Source organism: Capricornis sumatraensis, chromosome 8, assembly GCF_032405125.1.
Source record: "Capricornis sumatraensis isolate serow.1 chromosome 8, serow.2, whole genome shotgun sequence".
Classification (NCBI taxonomy): domain Eukaryota; kingdom Metazoa; phylum Chordata; class Mammalia; order Artiodactyla; family Bovidae; genus Capricornis; species Capricornis sumatraensis.
The window spans coordinates 8,442,271-8,458,784 of NC_091076.1; the positions used below are offsets into that span (position 1 = coordinate 8,442,271).

The 16,514-nt window shown below is 59.5% G+C and overlaps 2 protein-coding genes across 7 annotated transcripts; both read right to left on the reverse strand.

The window, feature by feature from the left end:
• Positions 1 to 3,310: 3,310 nt before the first annotated feature.
• Positions 3,311 to 10,148, reverse strand: KCNK4 (potassium two pore domain channel subfamily K member 4). The gene is made up of 7 exons (XM_068976515.1): positions 10,125 to 10,148; positions 9,027 to 9,293; positions 5,729 to 5,852; positions 5,422 to 5,582; positions 5,045 to 5,231; positions 4,407 to 4,546; positions 3,311 to 3,715 (listed from the first exon to the last, which is right to left on the reverse strand). Exons 2-7 carry the CDS (start codon positions 9,213 to 9,215, stop codon positions 3,311 to 3,313), a joined length of 1,206 nt encoding a protein of 401 aa, XP_068832616.1. The 5' UTR covers positions 9,216 to 9,293; positions 10,125 to 10,148.
• A 2,274-nt stretch (positions 10,149 to 12,422) lies between these two features.
• On the reverse strand, positions 12,423 to 16,497 carry GPR137 (G protein-coupled receptor 137). 6 transcript variants are annotated; one of them, XM_068976392.1, is made up of 8 exons: positions 16,423 to 16,497; positions 14,950 to 15,327; positions 14,817 to 14,866; positions 13,882 to 14,107; positions 13,619 to 13,768; positions 13,365 to 13,493; positions 13,131 to 13,246; positions 12,423 to 12,727 (listed from the first exon to the last, which is right to left on the reverse strand). In XM_068976392.1, exons 2-8 carry the CDS (start codon positions 15,304 to 15,306, stop codon positions 12,541 to 12,543), a joined length of 1,215 nt encoding a protein of 404 aa, XP_068832493.1. In that variant the 5' UTR covers positions 15,307 to 15,327; positions 16,423 to 16,497; the 3' UTR covers positions 12,423 to 12,540. The 6 variants fall into 6 exon arrangements, with proteins under 6 accessions (XP_068832493.1, XP_068832492.1, XP_068832495.1 ...); XM_068976391.1 differs by lacking the exon at positions 16,423 to 16,497 and having other exon boundaries at positions 14,950 to 15,916; XM_068976393.1 differs by lacking the exon at positions 16,423 to 16,497 and having other exon boundaries at positions 12,537 to 12,833; positions 14,950 to 15,916.
• Positions 16,498 to 16,514: the final 17 nt, after the last annotated feature.

Consider the following 16,514-nt stretch of genomic DNA (forward strand, 5'->3'; position numbering starts at 1 on the left):
TTCAGCTGTTTGGTCAGGGTATGGCCCCGGCCGATCTCTGATTGGTAACCTGGAGGGCAGAGCTGTATTCAGGGCAGTGAGCAGGGGCATGGCCTCCCCATCAGCCAGTCTATATTAGTTCGGGAAACTCTGGATCTTCAGGGTACTGGAACCTGGTGGTTTTGTTTAAAATGGTCAAGTCAGAGACCTGTGCTCCAAACAGACGGGAGATTCAGAGTGGGATGGAGTGCTGAGGTGGAGGATGGATGAGGAAGGCAAATGTAGAGAAGATGTTGCCGGCCTGAATTAGGGCACTGAGAGCAGGAAGCTTTGGGGACACCTCTTGGACCACCCCCTCTAAGTCATTAGCTCTTAGCCCTCCCCACCCCACCCTGACTTTCATAAAGTAAGCAGGGCGACCAAAGGAAATTTACTCCAATAATCCACTGTCCAAAGGCTCTGGGAAGGGGCCAAGGCCACACAAAGGCTGTCATTCCCAATAGGCAAGGGGAGAAATGGCCTTAGAAAAGCCATAGCAGGTTAAGAGGGACTGCACTGCAGCTACAGCCCAGTCATGACAGTCACTCCGCACTCTGTCCTTTGGGTCTCCCTGTGCCCAGCCTCCTAACTTTTTAGTTTTCCTAAAGCTTCTGGAATATTTGTGGGTGGTAAGGGAATCTGACAAGGCAGATCCATCCTGAAACCCCACTCCTATAGGATCAAGGCCTGCAAAATCCCCCCAGGGTCTCTTGTGGAAGTTGAGGGCAAGAGGAGGGGCGCGCAGGGAGTAGGGGGCAGGGAGGCTCACTCCGGAGGGCTTCGGTGAGTATTTCCAGAGCTTCATTCTCCATCAGTTCAGTCAGGGGCAGGGGCAGCTAGAGAGGCAGCAAGAGACTCAGATGAACAAGGGACCCCAGCTCTGCCCACAGCTGAAATGCCCCACCTATGCCCTCCAGTTCCCCAATTGACCTGCCTGCCCCTCCACCCTACAAAGCACCCCCACCCTCTCACCCTCCACCCCCCACTATACTCCCAGTTTCCTTGGTGCCTCCAACCCTGCTCTGCTGTTCCACCCAGTAGGCTCGATGGGGTGTGTGCCTCGAGATATCGAGCGATGACACTGAGGAAGGCTTTTCTGGGAGAAGAGAAAAGAGGGATTAGTCATCTGTAGACTGCTCGGGCTGGAGCAGAGAAGATGTAGGGGTAGGCTGAGGGTCAGAGGGCTCCAGAGACCAGCTCCAGATACCACCTGAGTGGGAAACAGGATGGGATAGTGGTTTACAAGCCTGGGCTTTGTTGTCCCACCCTCCGAGGTGCCAGTTCAGACTACCCCACTTTGTGAGACTTAAGGCCAGTGACTGACTTTCTGACCCTCAATTTCTTCATCTGTACAATGGGATAATAAGACTGGCCCCTTATGGAGGTTGTGAAGTTTAAAGGCGATCATGCAAGGAAAGCTGAGTGCCTGGTACAACAGCAAGTGCTCAATAAGTAGCATATTGTTGTCTGCTCCAATTCCTTGATGAAGGCCTGGAGAGCAGAGGTGGCAGGGAGAAGGGCATGCCCCAAACAGCCCGGTAAATAGTATTTACTAATGGAAGTAAACAGTATAAAAATTGTAACCAGTGACAATGAATAAAAGGTAGGCACCCCCTCGAATAGCTAAAAATCTACAGAAAAGGCATTAACTCCCTCCTTTCAACTATTCTGTGATTCCATGGAAAACACTCCGTGCGGCCTTTGCGTATTTTCCTGCCCGTCTCTATGGCCCCAGGACCTTGTGCGACGCCTGCCCGGTAGGGGGCGTTCCTAGAATGTCTGGTTGCTTTAAAGCGAGAAAGATTAGCGTGGGGCGCCCCTTCCAGGGAATCCTAGAAACTTGGGTCCTACTGTTTCCCCCCATTTTACTGCAATAGAAATTGAGGCTCTGGCCAGCCCCCTGTCCGGTGGGCGCCCACAGCCCGGTGAGGCCACACACCGTTGTCGGTCTTGAAATCGTCCTCCTCTAAACGGCTTCCCTGGGAGCTATCGCCGCCAAGCTCCAGCTCCTCCGGCTCTTCTGGCTTGAAGCGGTCCTTGTCCTCTCGGCCGTCGGATGCTTCCCAGCCACCCTCTGCGTCGTGGCCAGCCTTCTCGTCGTAGAACCAGCGAGTCTTACCGCTTACGCTAACCTCCTCCAGTTCCGAGTCCTCACGGACCGTGGGCAGCTGCACATTCAGCTTCGGCTGAGACAGAGTAGCCGTGGTCCACATGTTCCGGATATCCTGCAGGCTCGACCTGCCCGAGCCATGGTGGCTCGAAGACTTGGCCGACGCCTGTGGGCCACACACAACAAGGGAAGCCGAGGGTCGTGGGGAATCGGGAGGGGAAGGAGAGCAGGCTGGGAGTAGGGATCCTGAACCCAACCAGGGCCGACACTCCCCTGCTGAGGGGTAGGGGGAGATGGGGGGTGGGGGGAGATGGGGGGCGTGGGGGTGATTGTTGGGAGCTGCCCTGAGCCAGGGCTGAATGAGAGGACAGTCAGGGGCCCACGGTGAGCCTGGGGGCTGGCAGGGTGAGGAGGACCAGAAAGAGTTCTTACTTTTAAAGGCTTTCCCTCCATGCTTCTGCCCCAACGGACCCAGTTGCCACAGGCCTCCGGGCGAGGAGGGTGGGGGAGGGGGTTCACGCTCCAGGAAGGGGGAGGGGCAGGGTCCCGTCGGGAACGGCCCATGGGAGTCTCGCGGGCAGAGAGTTCAAGCTACAAGCCTCCGCACTAGATGCCCTTCTGTCTCCCCATCCCCTGCCGCATAGCCGCACGGGGGATGGACGCCCCGCGCATCCGGGCTGATTCCCACGCCAGATCCTACCGGCAACCTCCAGGCAGAAACACCGGTCCAAGTACCCCTGAGAGTGCGGTCCCTTGACCGACGGGAGGGGCAGGGGTTCGGCCTGGGGACCCTGGCGGGAGGAGAAGGAGGGAGCAGGGCCTGACTTGCCCGGGAGGTGGCCGACGACGCAAGCACTCGCACACCCTCTCGCGTTCCCGCAGCTCCACGCCCGCAGCCGTGCAGACTGTTTCCGTTTATTGATGCGGGCTTTGAGGCACAGTCGTGAGGTGTTGTGAGGGACAGGCCCGGCCGGGACAGCGAGACAGAAAGCCGTGGGAGTCTGGAAATGGATGAAGTGACAGGGCCAGGAGCAGGGGGTGGCAGACAAGCAGCCCGTGGCCTCCTCCCCAGGTTTCGGTCCGGTCGGTCGAGAGAGGGCTCTTTGGTCAGACAAGCAGAGCATGCCGGGGTGAGAGGGCGAGAACGAAGCCCTTTGAGAGGCCTGGGCCGGGGTCCTCCCTCTACGCGGGCACGCCTTTGTCCCGGGGGCGCCCCGGGCCGCGGGGCCGCGACGGTTTCCTGGGGGGATTGAGGGGGCGGCGGCGACCCCGTGGCGCGCGGGGCAGCGCGCAGCCGCGCTCGCTCTGCGTGTCCGAGGACTCGTCGATGAAGGCCAGATTCTCGCTGGGGTAGTCCAGCGCGGAGGCCGTGGGCGGGGTGGGCGGCGTGGGCGGGGAGGACGGCTCGGTCTTCTCCGGGGCCGCAGGGGACAGGGGCCTGCTGGCGGGCTGCGCCGGGCAAGGCGGTGGAGGCAGGGGTGGCCGCTCCTTCTCCGACGGCGGTGGTGCCGTGGGCCCAACTCGCTGGGTCACCCGCGCGGTCACCGTGCCCGTCCAGCTGGCGGCCTGCGCCGTGAGGCCACCCATCTGCGCGGGGAGGAAAGGCAGTCCTCTACCAGGGATCCTCGACCGTCTCTCCGCAACCCCGGGAGCCTGCGCCGTCACCCGTCAGGCATGGCCCCTCTTTTTCGCCTGGTCCTCCTGCCTCAGGAGTGGGAAAAGGCCGGAGGAGGGAGGGCAAAGCTCATCACCAGCCACATCCTCTCCTTTCCTCCGCCTGCACTGAAATGCTCCCTTCTCCAGGAAAGACCCGAGGTTTTGTATCAGCTCTCCCGGGTCCCCAGAGACCTTTGTGCCTCCACCTACTCCACGGCCAGGAGAGGGGGTTACAAAATACAGCAATAAATAAAACTACAAAGACGAAACGCAGCAACAAATAAAATTTTAGCATAAGTATGTCCCACGCCGCATTTGAGACATACTTGTACTCAGATAATATTTGCAATTTATCCGAAATTCATATCCAACTAGGATTCCTTCATCTTTATTGGCTAAATCTGGTAACCTTTAACCATGAGAGTAGAGACTGGAGTCAACTGCAAACCTGTCCGAGCTTATCCCTTTGATCCCAACCAGTGCACACCGTGGCTCCCTCAGTCCCCATCTTGGGGAGCCCACACTCTGGAAGGGAAGGCGGGGTGGTCCACCGGCTGCTGGGGAACAGCGCGTCAGCACCAGGGCGCAGGCGCAGGCGCGGCGTCGAAGCAGGGGCGCCTACCTCTGCGCGAGTGCGGCGGGACACGACTCGCAGCCAGTTCCCGATGGTGGTGAGCACTGAAGCGAAGTAGGCCAGGCCGAGCAGGATCCAGAACCACACCAGCGGCTGGTAGGCTGCAAAGTTCTGGTTGGGACTGGCCCCTGGGACACCGCCAGGGAGGGGAGAAAGAAGTTGATTGTGAGACACGCCTTGAGCCGATGAGTCTCGGGTTCACTGTCCTTCTCAACTCCTGGAGAGGATCCGCCCTCCCCAGGGCCAAGGGTCTGAGCTAGAGTGAGTGAATGGATGCAAGGAGACAGACTAGGAGTGACTTGAAGGTGTCCAAGAGAAGAGTAAGTGGAGGTGCTCAGGCGCAAGAATGTGAACATGTGTGAGGGGTGCACGTGTACAAGAATGTGGCACGTGTGAAGGGGTCACTTAATATACGTGTGAGCATGCATGGGGGTGCAGGCATGCAAGACCGTAAGTACGCAGGAGGTGTCGCAGCCCTGCCAAAACGTGAGGGTGCATTCAGTGAGCGGAGGTAGGGCGTGGAGCAAGCGCGTGTGAGCACACAAGCGCCCTGTGGAATTTCGAGGGAGAAGCCAGATGGCAGAGCCCGTGGGAGGGGAAGAGCAACCTAAGAAAGGTGGCCTCACCGGCCACGTAGTCCCCGAAGCCCACCGTGGTGAGTGTCACCACCACGAAGTAGATGGCCTCCAGCTTGCTCCAGCCCTCCATGTAGCAGAACACGAACGTGGGCGTAAGGACAAAGAGCAGGCAGCCGATCAGCAGGAAGAGCACCGCGGATAGAATTCTCACCAGCCCCGGTGGCACGTGCCACTTCTGCAGGGAGGGGCCGAGGAGTCACCAAAACCTCCAGGCTCACACTCCACACCCCCTCTTCTCGGAACCAGTGTTCGAGGTTCGCGGGATTCAGGCGCCCCGCCCCTGCTCACATGCCGGGGCTGGGACGGACGTAGGAAAGGGTATCCCGAACCCAACGCCAGGGCGCACAGGGCGTGGAGCAGCTCACCAGAAAGATGGCTTCGATGTGACCAATGCCGCGGCGCAGGGAAGAGCCCAGCCGGTCCCCGACCCCGGCCAGCAGTATCCCAAACAGCGGGATGCCCACCAGCGCATAAAAGATGCAGAAGAGACGCCCAGCATCTGTGCGCAGGGCTGCGTTGCCATAGCCTGGGCAGAGGGGCCGTGCAGCAGGTCTAGGGGCTACCTGGCGCACACACACACACACACACACACCCCAGCTCCCCCTGCACCTTCCCCCATGAGAAAGCCCAGCCACCCCTTGCCCCCTCTCCATGCCCAATCCCTTCCCCCACCGATGGTTGTGATGATGGTGCCTGAGAAAAAAAAGGCACTGCCCAGGTCCCAGGCTGAATGGTTGCTGTTACTGGTTGAGTTGGTGTCAGGGTTCGCGCCCCCTCCCAGGGCATCAGCCACATCCTGCAGGACAAGGCGCAGAAGGAGGAACCTCAGTCCTTGCCTTCTATCCTGGCCAACCCCTGGCCCTCCAGTCTCTGAGTGCTTCCCTCCTTAGCCCTCCCAGCTCTCCCCTACCCTCTGGTCTTCTTGAAGGCAGTCCCTTAGAGCAGACATTGCAGATTGGGCAGTCCAATTTTGTTGTTTGACCAACACATTGTTGTAGAGACGTTTGAGTTATCAGCCCCTTAATTTCGCATAACAGATTTCCAGTTTTACAGTGGTCGGGAGCACAGACTCTGGGACCAGACTGCCTGGGTTCACATCTTGGTGCTAACTGAAGCTGAACTGTGCTTCCATTTCTGCATGTCAGTTGGGGGTGGTGATAATAGTACCTTCCTCAAAGAGTTATTGTGAAGAGTTAAAACATTCACAACAAAGCAAGCACTGTGTGTTTGTTAAATGATTACCCATGTAGACAGCATGCTCAACGAGTTCAGGTTTCCATGAACCCCACCACCTCTACGTCCCCTTAGGAAGGTGACTTTGAGTCAGTCTCTTGCCTTCAAAAATCTGATGAAAGTTAGGGACCCTCCCTCCAGGAAGGTTCACATACCAACAAATTTTGCATCCACTTTGGGGAGGGTCATGGACAGACAAACCCTTCCCCAACCTGCTGAAGTCCAAACCAAACCCTGTGCTACACAGTAGATGCTCACTGAAGGTGAAAGTGAAAGTCACTCAGTTGTGTCCGACTCTTTGTGACCCCATGGACTATATAGTCCGTGGAGTTCTCCAGGCCAGAATCCTGGAGTGGATAGCCTTTTCCTTCTCCAGGGGATCTTCCCAACCCAGGGATCGAACCCAGGTCTCCCGCATTGCAGGCAGATTCTTTACCAGATGAGCCACAAGGAAAGCCCAGATGCTTATTAAATATGATTACATTTGTGAAATGGCCATGTGTCTGCCCATCTTGCCAGCCAGTTGGCCTTCCTCCCAAGGTGGAGTCTGTGTTTTGAAAGTGCCTGCCCTAAGTGATGGAGGTCAGAGCACAGTGAGGAGAGAGCGCAGAGGACCCTTCCCTAAGCAGCACCGAGCCAGGACACACAGGCGGTAGTGTGAAGGAGGTCATAAACCACCTTCTTTCTCTCTGACTGCAGTCCTCATTAGCAAGACACAGTCCAAATTAATCTTCCTAAAGTGACAGCCCCAAATCTTCTATCCCTCTCTGCTGTCTGCAGAATAGAGTCTGAATTTCTGAGCCCAGCCTGTAAGCCCCTTCTCCATGTGGTCCCAACCTGCTTTTCCCGAGTCTTCTCTCCTGGGACTTCCATTTTGGAGCCCAAGTTACAGTGACCTTATCCCCAGATTTTGAGACGATTCCATTTCCTGTAATAATATCTTCATGAAGCCAAGAAGTGAAGTGTATGATTAAAAGTTATTTAATTTTATTTTGCAACACTTTTCCAATAAATTCACAACTTGGAAAAAAATCCTTTGTCATTCTGGGTGTTCTAATTTTTGCTTCAAATGACTAGGCATCTGCTAAATCCGAGAACTGCAAAACACTGAGCTTTCCAGTTTCCACGCCTTTTTCCATGCTGTTCCTCTGCCCAAGAGTCTCTTGCAACCCAATCACACATCTCTAAATTCTACCCATCTCATCTGCTTCATCAATTACCAGCTCTTCCCAAAGACCCTGGGGCATGTCCCTCCTTGCCATCACCCTCACCCTGCACTTAGGCCAGGGCTCAGCATACAGCTGGCAGTTAACAAAGAAGGAAGTAAGGAAAGCTCCCCTTCTACTAAATCCTACAGTGAACTTTCCCTGGAATCAGTGCCTTCGCCCCATGTGACATCCTCTAGGCTACAGCCTGCATCTGTCCACCCCAATATCAATTTCCCTGCTCACCCTATCCTGGACAGCATGGCACCTAGCACACAGTAGGTGCACAATTGCTGCATGACTGGCTAATTATAGGAGAGAAATAAAGCAGCTGTTGCCCGCCTTGCATGGTTCTGCCCTTCCTTTTCTTCTTTTTTCATATCCAGGAAAAAAGCAATTCCTTTGTGAAGATAAAATAGGTCAGGTTCCCTCTCTCCTCCTGCCCTGTTGTGTGGTCAAACACTCTCCTACGCAGAGTATCAGAGAGCCTTTCTGGGCATTCTCTGGGTCAGAGACAATGTCAAGCTGCCTGTGTCCTGGCCCCACCCCACCCTCAACTCTGCTTCAGGTCCTGCCACCTTGGGAATCAGCTGGAACACTGAGTCCCCATGCTGATGCCTCCTCCTTCCATAAGAACAGGCAGGAAAGGAAAGTGGGGGGGGGGGGTCGGGTAGCTTTTCAATAACATAATACACATTAATGTAATCAAGTGAAATGTTAGGTGTTTTTATTTATTTTTTTAATATGACAGTGGCTCAGAAATCAGAGAGAGAGCAGAGGCGCTTGCCTGACAATAGCATGAAAGGCTGCAGCCCACTCTTCCTTTAGTCACTGGACCAAAGCCCACCCCATCCCTGACTTGCACTCCCTCTAGCTTTCACTTCACAAGCATGTGTCCTGGCAGGAAGGTGTGCTCAACCTGGCATCCATGATGGCATGGATTGGCTTAGGGGAGCCTGGAACCCTCCGAAATCAAGGGTATGTGTTATATGTGCACTTTTCTGGAGGTAGGGGGTGGGGAAGTGTTCACAATGTTCTTAGGTTTCTCTGAGGCATCTGTGACTCCAAAGAAGCACAAGAACTAGTGTAGAAATGCCAGATTTAGCAAATAAAAAAACTGCATGGGACAAATTTGTATTTTAAAAGTATTCATCCTTGAGCTGAAATTTACATTTAACTGGGTGTTCCAGCCTTCATCTGGTAACCCTAAACCTGGGAAGACATAACATATCTCATATGCTACAGCCATTTATTCATTTCTTCCTTCATGGGTTCCTTCACGCAATCACTATCACACGCTGGGACGAGAACCCAATGCCGGGTGCAGCAAGGAAAGCAAATGCAGCCCCTGGCCACCATATTGAAAACACAAGAGACCTGGATGCCAGCCTCTGCCCCGCACCCCTCCAGCTGCACCCTGCCTTCAGGGGTGTGGGCCAGGAAGCAGCCCTCCAGAACAGGGCCCCAGCGGCATGCAGCTAGTGTCAGGGGGTCCCAGGCGACTGCTGCGGGGTCTCCCCCCACCCACGCACCTTGATGAAGAGCCCCAGGTCATGGTCGCTCACACTTGGATGGGCCCTCAGGAACTTCTCTCGCGCCTCCCCCAGCTCCCTTTGGGCCTGCTGCTCATGGGGCTGCTCCAAGGCCTGGAACACCAGGGCACCAGACACCAGGTAGAGCAGGACCAGGGCCAGCAGTGCTAGTAGTGTGGTGCTGCGCATGGCGCGCCCAGGGGCCCGGCCAACTCCACTGCCCGCCTGGGGAGGCTGGGCAGGGGGTTCCTGGGGAGCTGCAGTCACTGCGGGCAGAACCAGGGATGCTGGGGTCAATCACCTGGCCTGACACCCCTACACCCTCCTTCTCCAACCCCTACACACCCAAAGGTTCTGGGAGCCCCAGGCCCTACTACCTGCAGAGGGTCTCTCCTCACACCCCTCTGATCAACCGGACTCCTGGTACCAGGACACACCCAGTGCCCACCCCACCCCACCCCCACCTCGGCCCTCCCCCTTACCTCCACTGCCCGGCCCTCAGCCCCAGTCCGGGACTCCAAGGTGTGAGAAGAGGGCACAGGGAAGGGAAAGGACAGAGAGTGGAAGGTGGAAACAGAGACAGCCTGCCCAGGGAGAGGCGGGGCCAGAGAGGAGATGCTGGGGGCCTGGAGGGGGACCCCGCCTTCCAGCTGGGGGCTGAGGGGGCGCAGAGGACCACGCCGGACGGGGACGGGGATGGCGGTCCGGCTCGTCCGCCGAGGTTGCAGCAGCATCTTCGCGGCTTCTCCCTCCCCTCCTGCCTCTCCTTGCTCGGCTTCTAGAGGCGATAGGCTGGGCAGGGAGCCCCCAGGGTCCCCAGCGCCCCGCTGGGCTTTCGAGGAACCCAGGGGCGGGTCCCAGTCGCTGCGCAGAGGCGAGGCAGGGTGGCGGGGAAGGGAGGGTACCGGGTTCCGGGAAGGAGCGGGATGGGAGCGACGAGGGCCGGACCAGCGCGGCATCCCCCAGGACAGCTGCCGGCTCCCCCGGGACAGCGCGCGGCGACGCCCACGCGCACACACGCGGGCACAAAGACCCGCGCGCCCACGCTCCGCCCTGCGGCTCCAGGCGGCCTCGCTGCCCCGGTTGCACGCACACCGTCCACCTGCACACACCCCGGACTCCCCGGCACACCGGACCTTCAGGGCCGTGCGCGCCAGGCCAAGGCCCCCAGAGGCCCACACACATGTGTGCACAGACTCACGTCCACGCACACCCAGATCGCGGGGCCACCGCGCAGCGCCCGCCGCCCAGACACTGCACACCCGCCACTCGCTCCCACCGCCTCCCCGCGTCTTCACGCCGACGCCTCGGAGCGTGACGGGCGGCGGGCGGGACGCACGGCTGCAGGACTCCCGGAGGTGGGCCCCCTCCCGGCCGGTCTCCCCCTGCGCGCCCCAGCCCGGGAGCCCGGCCTGCGGCCCCCGCCGTCCCGCACGCCCGCCCCGTGCCCGCGCGCCCGCCCGCTCCGCCCCGCACTCACTGTCGGCCCCGATGCGGCTGCGGCTGCGGCTGCGGCCCGGGCTCCCGTGCGGCCTCGCCGGTGCCGGCGGGGCCGCGGAGGCGGCGGCAGGGGCGGAGCGGGCGGGCGCTGGTGCTGAGACCCCCCTCCTGCCGCCAGAAGCCCCCCTCCTTCCGCGTTTAACCCCTCCAGCACCGCGCTTCCCTCGGTGCCTCGCCCTCGCCTCTGGCTCGGCTCTCCGCAGCCCCTTACCTGAGGTTGCCCAGCCCCCCAAACCCAGCCCGTCCAGGGAAGTGAGTGGCAGAGGAGCCCGAGAGGGGTCGCCGCTGGGTCAGGCCTGGAATCTCAGACTGGGGCCCTGGTACTGCCCTGTGGGCCAGCCAGTGTGGCCAGCGGCACGGCCCCAACTTGGACATCAGCCGGCTCACTTCTCCGGGCCGGCTCCACGCTCATTTCCCAGCATCTTCCAGGCCCACTACCAGATCAGAAGGGCCCTCAACTCCCCGCCCCAAGGGACAGTCCAGCCCTTGGGCTCTGCACTCCTGAGGGAGAGACCCCAGGGGACAAAGGGGTGGGGGATCCACGGAGGAAACCTGGAATTGGCCGAGGTAGGGTTGGGACCAAGCTCTGAGAAATCAAGCTGGGCACCACCTGCCTCTGCTCCTGTATCCCATCGCTCGCTCCTCAGTTCCATGCCCATCCCAGGCTGGAAGGGGTACCAGCACTCCCTCCCCCACTGTCTGAAAAGCAGGGCCCTGAACTTAGCTCCCCTCTTCTCTTGCTTGCTTCTTAAGCAACTCTCATCTTGCCAAAGATCCTTCCCTCCTCTGGGGTCCTCAGCCTTCACATGGGTGGTTTTAAGTATGGGCTCTAGGGCTGACCACCGCCAAACAGTAGGGGGCCTAGACTGGTGACCAGACTCTCCAGGCCTCCCAGTCCCCACTTACAGAAAAGGGATGACTAATTATCACCTCAGGATGCTGTGCTGAGCGTTAATGAGGTCGGTATTTGTAAATGCTCGAATCGCAGCCTGGCACTCACAATTGAGTGCCCTACAAATGTCAGCAATTTCCCTTTCAACTGAAAGTGATTGTTCAGCTTTGAGCTGCTTCTCTTGAGTCTCAGAGGCCCATCTCTGGAGGTACTGAGGCTTGGGGCTCAGGACAGTCCCAGGTGAAGGGTTTCAAGGTAGGCTCAGTGCTAGGCCCCAGGAACTCCAAGGAGCTGAACCAAATGGCCAGATACATGGGCGAGATAAATGACTCTCTGATAAGTGACTCCCAGCCATGGGACAGAGCACAGATCTGTAAGGCCTGCGATTACAGAGGGCAGCGACTGCACTATCAGGGACAGTCAGGGAAGGGGCTCCCCAGGCAGACTCTGTGGGGGCAGCCTGGCCAAATCCGCACAGGCTAGGGAGATGGGGGCTGCTTTTCCTCCACCAGTCCTGGACTAACTCCTGGACCTGAAGGCCAGGTTGGGCATAATGACAGGGAAACAGGGTCTTTAGAAATCCCGACCCACTGAGGGTAAGAGGCATAGCAGCCATGCAGTCACAGTGCCAAGGGACCTGGGGTGGGGTGGGGAGGGACATAGTTCCCTGACCTGGAGATGGCAGGGTTCATAAAGGAGACGACATTTGAAGCAGTTCCCGAAGAAAGAACAGAAATTGTTCAAGCAGGGAGGGGACTGGAGTGGGGGCTGGATTCTTCTGGTCTCTCTTTCTTCTTTGGACTGCAGGCTCATCCCTCTCCTTACCCACCAGCCTTGGGGGAGGTAAATGGCCCCAGCCCAGCCCAGTAGCCCCCTTCGAGGGCCAGTGTCCAATCAGCTTTAGACCGAAAAGATGATGGTGTGAGAAACACAAGCAGACAACTGACGGACAGCGAATGGACTTGGGGCACAGACACTGTTTATTGAGTGGCAGACGCAGGAGAGGTAGCTGGCTCCAGAGTGGAAGCGGAGGCGGTGGGGTGGGTCGTGCCAGGGTGCCGTGAGCATCTGGCAGCCAGGGCCATGCCCCCCCATCCTAGGGGACAGCACAAGCTCACTGCATCAGGAGTAGCAAGGGGCCGGCCTGGGGAAGAGGCAGCCATAGCCCCCGGGACCCTGGGCAAGAAGCAGCAGATGAACTTGGCACAGGGGTCTGGGGTGGGAGGGGCTGGGGTCTGGGTGTTCTGCGGGGAGATCACGTCTGTGGAGTGGAGTAGAGACTGTGGTGGTGGCCGCCTGGTCCCAGAACCTGGGAGAAGAGCAGGGGCGTGGTCCGAGTCTGGCTGCCTCCATACCAGCCTGGTTCCCGCCCGATGGTACCATACCAGCTACTGGAGCCTAGGCTCCCTGACATGCTGCAGGCAGAGAAACAGGGTCAGTCCCCCAGCAGTCTCGAGGACCAGTCACCAGAGTTGGGGAAGGAGAGAGACTGACTGAGAACAGAGCTCAGTGACCCAGACTTCTCTGACTATGGCAAACTGCATCTTGGGGGGTGAGGTGGGGACTTTAGCAACAGTAAACCAGAGAGGACCTCACCCATTATAGACCATGGCACGTGCAGGGGTGGGTGGCAAGACCCAGCTCTAGGGCCCTGCGGCTTGGTGGAGCAACCTGGGAGCCCAGGGGTCCTCGGGTGGGCCTGGGACTCCTACCTGGTGCTCTCGCCCCGGCTGTGTTCCCAAGAGCAGCCCTCATCCTCGCAGTGTGCCCGGTCGAAGAAGTAGGAACGGGAGCCAAAGACCTGCCCGTTGAGGATGCGGCTGGTGCTCTAGGGAAGGGAGCCACCATTGATGCTTCCTTCTGCCCTCCCCCCCGCCACTGGCCTCCCACACCCCCAGAACCCGGCCCAGGGACCGCCAGTGCTGCCCCTCTCCACTGGCTCTCACCAGGTCCTGTGGGGGCCGATGCACCCGGAAGAAGCCCACCAGCAGGGTGGTGGGCAGCAGCTCCCACACGAAGAGGATGAGGCCAAACACCAGGTAGCCTTTGTTCCCCAGGTCGTTCACCAGGTCCGCCTGTGGGGAGGCAGGGGCTGTGCCAATCTGCAGTCATGCCAACGGGGCTCACAGACAGGACCCAGGCTAGCTGGGGGCCAGGAGTAACAGCTACTGGGGAGGCGGCAGATGTGTCGAATGCCCACCTGATCAGAGACGTTGTACCAGTCGTAATCGAAAGCATCCAGCCGGCTCCGAGGGGCCAAGGCCAGGGCCGCCAGGTTGTAGCAGGCCCGGCTGGCATAGAGCAGGACCATGGCGCCACCCATTGCAGCTGCCTGGCACACACTGGTCCCCTGGCACAGATGACAACAGGGGACCCTTATGGAGGGGAGGTTCCAGCTTTCTCTCTACTCTGAAGACCACAAACGCCCCAAAGACACCCAGGCATCAGCGCCTGTGGCCCTACCTTGGCCTCCAGGTAGATGCTGGTGGAGGGGGCCCGCCGGGCCACAAGGCAGAGGCAGGCGGCAAGAGAGAGTGCGCAGATAACAAACAGGGAGTCGCTCACCAGGACACGCACCAGCAGGAGGGCCCAGGGCTGTGCCCGGCGCCGGCGGGACAGCACTGCGCACAGCACATTCACCAGCAGAAAGAGCAGCGAGGCCCCCACGAAGGCCCCTCGGACAGCCAGCCTGTGGCCCACAGCACAGTCAGCCCCAGGTGGGCACCCTTGCCACTCCCCAACCACCCAACCCTTCCCAGGAGACCCAAATGTCAGTCAGAACCTCAGGCCACGCAGTCTGAACCCCACTCCTCCAGTCTTACAGATGAGGAAACTGAGGCTAAAGAGGTCAGAATATGACTGACAGCTGTGGTACAGCAGAAAGAGCACTGGATTGGGAGTCAGAAGTCTGGGTTTAAGCCCTGGCTCTACCTCCTGCCAGGTGTGCGACCTTGAACATGTTGCTTAGCCTTGCAGGGCCTCAGTGTCTTCATCTCTCAAATGGGGATACATCAGCTTCGAAGGTAAGTTGTAAATATTAAAGATGCCTGTGAAAGCTCTTAATAAACTGCAAGATGTTGTACAAAGGACAGGAGTTACCACTGCCCAAGGTCACCCAGAAGTGCCCTTTGGAGCTTCCGAGGACTGGAGCCTCCAGCTCTTCCTCCATCATGGATGACATTGGTACCCTCTCCCTTCACCGTATTTCAGCGGTTTTTATTACAGTCGAGCTTCACATATGTAACACCTCTGCAGAGCCATCTGCACCAGATGCCTAATGTTCCCCAGCCGTCCCCAGGCATCCTGGGCTGTACTCCCCTCAGCCCTACCAGGGAGAAGGAATGGACACTGGGCTTCTCCCTGCCCCTGACCTGGGGACTGAACCCACCAGTACTTACAAGCCTCGGCTCATCTCTGGCCGACGCTTTGCCTTGGCTTTGAACACCACCTGGGGGCAGAGAGGCCCATTATTCTTTGGGGCCCTGGGGCTTGCTACCCCACGGGCCCACCCTCACCCATCACCATGGTTACCTGAGCAAAGTAGAGGTTCATGAGCGTCAGTGTGAAGAACTGCAGGCAGACAGGACAGCAGTAGAGAAGCCAGAAGGGCAGGGGCCCCAGGTGGTTGGCTCGGGGTGTGTCTCGAAAGTAGAAGGAGAAGAGGGTGGTACGCAGGGCAGCCCAGAGCAGACAGAGCGCCAGGAACACCGTCTGATAGCTGAGACGCTTGTGCCCATACAGGAGCACCAGCCAGAGCTGGGCATAGACGGAGAAGAAGAGCAGGGCATACAGGGTGGTGTAGGCCGCAGTCAGCCCCAGGGTCACGGCGGGCGGCAGCGCAGGTACCAGCCCAGCAGCAGGCACCAAGCCAGACAGGTTACTCTCCATGTCAGGGAGGGAGGCCTGAACCTGAAGACAGAGATGGAGGGGCCGGCAGGGGGCCAAGGAAATAAATACGGAGGGGTGGGAGTTGTAGGGTGCTCAGGCGGAAAGAAGTGGTGGTTGGCCGGGCCCTCCCGCCCTCGACAGAGGGCCCCTTGCCTTTGCGGGGCACAGGCAACCTGGGTCCCTCACTACGGGGTGTGGAAAAGACAGCTCTTCCTCTCCAGGGCACAGGCGGGTGGGGAAGTGGGGAGTACTCCTCTCCGGGCCAGGCTCAAAGCCGGGGATGAGGGGATGGGGGTGAAGAAGCCGAAGGAGTGGGGGTCCCTGGCCTCGGTCGCTGAAGTCGTCCCGGCAGGAGGGGGAGAGCCGGCCAACGCCAGTCTGTTCAGAGCAGCGGCCGCTGCTGGGGACGCTCAACGTCTGGCTCTCCCCCTCCCCAAACTGGAGGGCTCTCTCCCCTCCAACAATCCGTATGGGGAGGGCCTCTGCCTTCCGTCCTTGGATTCCGGACGCTGGCCCACCCCACCCCCCACTGCGTCCACTCTCCAACTGCGGGGGGGCGGGAGGAGGCCGACGCCCGGTCCTCAGGCCGCGGCTGGGGGAGCCGGCTCCGGTCGCTGGGACCCGGGGCTCCGGCTCCCCGGCTCCCGCTGCTCCGCCCCCTCCTGCGCCTGCGCGGCCGCCGTTCGCTACGCAAATTGCTCAGGATCCAGTCCTGGCTACGCAGGCCCGCGCCGCGCCCGGCGCGGAGCTGTTCGAGAATTGGCGCAACTTGCGCCACCGCCGGGTGCCAAGGGTTATTAGAGGCGGCGAGCGGCCTTGACTTTCCGGCTGCGCAGCATCCGGCTGGCGCCCTGGTGGGCATTGCCCGGAGCTACAGGCCCTCGCTTCCATGGGAAGCTGGCGATTCCCATGCTTCTCTTCCCCATCCCCAAATCGAGATTGTGCCGCCCGACCCGGGGCGGTAACGACTTCCCTTCCCTCGGTCTCTGAGGGAAACTTCCGCCCTCAGCCAAGATGGCCTCCGGGCCCCGCCCCCGGGCCTTTACCCGCGGGAGCCCCCCGCGTCCCGCGCAAGCCCGCCCGCCCATTCCTTGGCTGGCTGCGTTTCCCGCTCACCTGGCCTGCCGTCTGCCAGGCGCGAGGTCTCCGCAAGTCCTATTGTCACCCTCCTAGGGGCCCCTTTCCCTTCTGCGCCGGGACAGTCATCC